General features: G+C 48.8%; 1 protein-coding gene across 1 annotated transcript in view; it reads right to left on the bottom strand.

The window, feature by feature from the left end:
• The window catches only part of slc6a14 (solute carrier family 6 member 14), a gene marked incomplete at both ends in the record, with an annotated part of 14774 nt that extends 9784 nt beyond the window's left edge, over positions 1-4990 (bottom strand). The window contains 3 exons of the mRNA XM_080548510.1: positions 3764-3895; positions 4631-4802; positions 4985-4990. Coding sequence (XP_080404636.1) covers positions 3764-3895; positions 4631-4802; positions 4985-4990 — 310 coding nt within the window. The remainder of the gene's footprint in view (positions 1-3763; positions 3896-4630; positions 4803-4984) is intronic.
• Positions 4991-5000: the final 10 nt, after the last annotated feature.

Raw genomic sequence — 5000 nt, 5'->3', positions numbered from 1 at the left:
GAAGCAAAATGTTCTAGTGAGAACACCCCCTTAGTTTCTTAGGTTTTTATCTGTTAAGTCCCACTGACAAAGTTTTTAAAAATCTCTAACCTAAGAGAGCCATGCCCAAGAACACAGGATAGTCAAATCAAATCAAATCAAATGTTATCTGTATAGCATTATACATTATTGTATATATTATTTGTGTATTTCTCACAAAATGTGACCCAATGCACTTCACAAAGAGCAAAGAAGATAAAGCAACAACTAAGATGGACATTTAAAAGGCAAGATTGAATAAGTAGGTACACTATCCTGTGTTAAATAAACAATAAAAAGATTTCTTCAAACCAAAAAATACTGCAGGCATGGAGTATTATACCAGAGATATTTATCTCTAATAATATATATTTTATTATTATATAATATACTTTACATATACGATATTTTCTCTTATACAGAATCAAAAGCTAATTCATGACTCAAACATTTACCCACAATCCCTCACTCTCCAGGCTCTATGACGTGTGAGGTGTATTGAAACAGTATTGAATACTAAAGCTCCATTGGACAATTCCAGTGAAGGAGTGATGCGTGCGCTGGCATGTCAACTAAACTGGTAGTACTGGAAAACACAGAGCTTTAACGCAACTAAACATGAAAGCAGTACTGGTAGCACTGGCGGACTCAAGGGGGGGGGGGCAGGGGGGGGCGACCGCCCCTCCTGGTGCCCCCACGGTTGAAAAACGTCTGTCTTAAGTGCCCTTTTGAGTGGCAAAAATGCCCTTTTGTGTGGCGAAAATGAGAGGACGTGCCCTATCGGTGCCCCTCCAATGGTCTAAACCTGACCATGTGCCCCCACAGTTGAAAAACGTTGCACTAAAGCGCCCCTTTGAGTGGCACAATTAGAGGATGTGCCCTATTGGCTGCCCTTCCAATGGTCTAAACTTGACAATGTGCACTGATGGGGTCCCATGTTGTGCAGTAGGTGGCCTTTTTTTTCTTTTCGGCCCCCCCCTGCCCTTCAAACAGCCTGAGTCCACCACTGACTGGTAGTACTGGAAAAAACAACGAGCTTTAACACATTTACATTCACTGACATGAAAAACACATCGAGAGCGTTTTATGACACCCCGTAAAGACCACTGAAGCACACCCAAAGACAACGATGACCTCACATGTACCGTATACAAATAATAAAACAATCCAGATGAATGTACAGTTCTTTTAGAGACAGTTCTTTCTTTTTTACCAACCATTAGGGACCCCATGTCAACATCTTACCAAAAAGTCAATAAGGGAAGTGCACTATAAATTCTCAGTAGCTGTGTTGGTGGTCCATAAAGCATGCCGAGACCCTCCCCCAGCAAACCAGCGGACCGGACCCTTCCTAAACACCGATACCAGATAAGAGGCATGTTAACTTCACCCAAATGGAGAGATTGGTAATCTGTAGGGAGAAGGGTCCATCTGTGCTGCACGGAAACTGCTCCTCCAGAGACATCTACTACCCCCCTGTACTGTGTCTCCTGAGACATCTACTACCCCCCAGCACTGTGTCTCCTGAGACATCTACTACCCCCCAGTACTGTGTCTCCTGAGACATCTACTACCCCCCAGTACTGTGTCTCCTGAGACATCTACTAAACTGTACTGTGTCTCCTGAGACATCTACTACCCCCTAGCACTGTGTCTCCTGAGACATCTACTACCCCCCAGCACTGTGTCTCCTGAGACATCTACTACCCCCCAGCACTGTGTCTCCTGAGACATCTACTACCCCCCAGCACTGTGTGTCCTGAGACATCTACTACCCACCAGCACTGTGTCTCCTGAGACATCTACTACCCCCCCAGCACTGTGTCTCCTCCCGAGACATCTACTACCCCCCAGCACTGTCTCCTGAGACATCTACTACCCCCCAGCACTGTGTCTCCTGAGACATCTACTACCTCCCTGTACTGTGTCTCCTGAGACATCTACTACCCCCCCAGCACTGTGTCTCTTGAGACATCTACTACCCCCCTGTACTGTGTCTCCTGAGACATCTACTACCCCCCAGCACTGTGTCTCCTGAGACATCTACTACCCCCCTGTACTGTCCCTCCTGAGACATCTACTACCCCCCTGTACTGTGTCTCCTGAGACATCTACTACCTCCCAGCACTGTGTCTCCTGAGACATCTACTACCCCCTGTACTGTTTCTCCTGAGACATCTACTACCCCCAGCACTGTGTCTCCTGAGACATCTACTACCCACCAGCACTGTGTCTCCTGAGACATCTACTACCCCCCCAGCACTGTGTCTCCTCCCGAGACATCTACTACCCCCCAGCACTGTCTCCTGAGACATCTACTACCCCCCAGCACTGTGTCTCCTGAGACATCTACTACCTCCCTGTACTGTGTCTCCTGAGACATCTACTACCCCCCCAGCACTGTGTCTCTTGAGACATCTACTACCCCCCTGTACTGTGTCTCCTGAGACATCTACTACCTCCCAGCACTGTGTCTCCTGAGACATCTACTACCCACCAGCACTGTGTCTCCTGAGACATCTACTACCCCCCCAGCACTGTGTCTCCTCCCGAGACATCTACTACCCCCCAGCACTGTCTCCTGAGACATCTACTACCCCCCAGCACTGTGTCTCCTGAGACATCTACTACCTCCCTGTACTGTGTCTCCTGAGACATCTACTACCCCCCCAGCACTGTGTCTCTTGAGACATCTACTACCCCCCTGTACTGTGTCTCCTGAGACATCTACTACCCCCCAGCACTGTGTCTCCTGAGACATCTACTACCCCCCTGTACTGTCCCTCCTGAGACATCTACTACCCCCCTGTACTGTGTCTCCTGAGACATCTACTACCTCCCAGCACTGTGTCTCCTGAGACACCTGCTTCCCCCTATAATGTGTCTCCTGAGACATCTACTACCCCCCAGCACTGTGTGTCCTGAGACATCTACTACCCCCCCGTACTGTGTCTCCTGAGACATCTACTACCCCCCAGCACTGTGTGTCCTGAGACATCTACTACCCCCCAGCACTGTGTCTCTTGAGACATCTACTACCCCCCTGTACTGTGTTTCCTGAGACATCTACTACCCCCCCAGCACTGTGTCTCTTGAGACATCTACTACCCCCCTGTACTGTGTCTCCTGAGACATCTACTACCCCCCCTGTACTGTTTCTCCTGAGATATCTACTACCCGCCTGTACTGTTTCTCCTGAGACATCTACTACCTCCCAGCACTGTGTCTCCTGAGACACCTGCTTCCCCCTATACTGTGTCTCCTAAGATTTCTACTGCTCCCCTTGTACTGTTTCTCCAGTGTCTATACATTTATTTATTTATTTGAAAACTTCTATCATGACGACTGCCAATGGCCCCTGGCCTGAGCTAGATTACTCTTCCTGCTACGACGGGTGGATTGATGGTTCGCTTGCTTAGTCAAATGTATCGATTGTAAGTCGCTTTGGAATATGGTGTCTGCTAGATGCCAGAAATCGAAATGTCCTTCACCCCAATGGAGAAATGGGTAATCTGTAGGGAGAAGGGTACATCTGGGAACTTCTACCTGGAGAGCTCTGTCGTGGGCCTCTGAACTGGGTAATTGACACATTGATTTACTAGACAGGGTCTAGCTTATATAGTTAACTAGTTAACTATTAGTCCAGCTCCGTGAAGTCTGAAGTCTCTCTCTAAAGTCAATAACTTTTAAAGGCACCTTTTGTTTTCGTGGATTTCTTTCACAGAAGAAGAAGTGACAGGCTTACCCTGCAGTATCGGCACCGCCCTCCACACGTTGATGGGGCCTTGGCTGCAGAACTGACCGAAGGCGGTTTCCAGGAAGAAGAGGGGGATGCCAACTACAGCCAACATGATGACATAGGGGATGAGGAAGGCACCTAGAGAGAGAGAGAGAGAGAGAGATGACATAGGGGATGAGGAAGGCACCTGAGAGAGAGAGAGAGAGAGAGAGAGAGAGAGAGAGAGAGAGAGAGAGAAAGACAGAGGGGGGGGACAGAGAGAGAGAGAGACAGAGAAAGAAGGGGACAGGGACAGGGACAGAGAGAGAGAGGGGGGGGACAAGGACAGAGAGAGAGAGCGAGAGAGAGAGAGAGGGGGGGGGACAGGGACAGAGAGAGAGAGAGGGGGGGGACAGGGACAGAGAGAGAGAGGGTGGGGAGAGGGAGAGAGCGAGGGAGAGAGAGAGAGAGAGAGAGAGAGGGGGGGGGGGGGACAGGGACAGAGAGAGAGAGAGGGGACAGGGACAGAGAGAGAGTGCGAGAGAGAGAGAGAGAGAGAGATGGTGCTTTATGTATCCCTGATATTATTATAAAGTCTCCTGGGGGGGGGGGGTTTGTTGGTGGGGGGGGTTTGTTGGTACGTCACCTTACACAAGTGGAAAGTAAGAGAGTAAAAATGATTAGGCTTCGATTCCTGACATTGCAGTAAACGAGACAATAAGGCATACTTCAAGATAATAAAAGAAGAAGAAGTGACAAATAAGATTATTCACAATTAGCAGTATCTTGTAATTAGTAGACTAATAAGGCACAATTCACGTATCTGTCTGAAGCATTGTGCATTATGATCAATCCCACAGTGGAAGGGTCAGACGACAGTCGGTCATCGCTCACCCCCTCCATTCTTGTACGCCAGATAAGGAAACCTCCACACGTTGCCGAGGCCGACAGCGTAGCCAATCATAGACAGCATGTATTCTCTCTTGTTGGTCCAGTTTTCCCGGTCAGCGTTCTCATCACCGGGGGCAACAGGGGGGTCCCGCGGCTCACAGTCATCCTTATAAACCTGCAACAAAGACACACGCGCACAGCACACGCACACGCACGCACGCACGCACGCACACACACACACGCAGACACACACACACACACACACACACACACACACATGCAGACTTTATAATAATATCAGGGATGCATAAAGCACCATCTCTCCACAGACATTCTCCCAAAAACCAAAGAGCATACCGGCATGTTTTTTCAT

Source organism: Nansenia antarctica (genome assembly GCF_963989245.1).
Source record: "Nansenia antarctica genome assembly, chromosome: 18".
NCBI classification, from domain to species: Eukaryota; Metazoa; Chordata; class Actinopteri; order Argentiniformes; family Microstomatidae; genus Nansenia; species Nansenia antarctica.
This window is presented reverse-complemented; position numbering and strand designations above follow the sequence as displayed.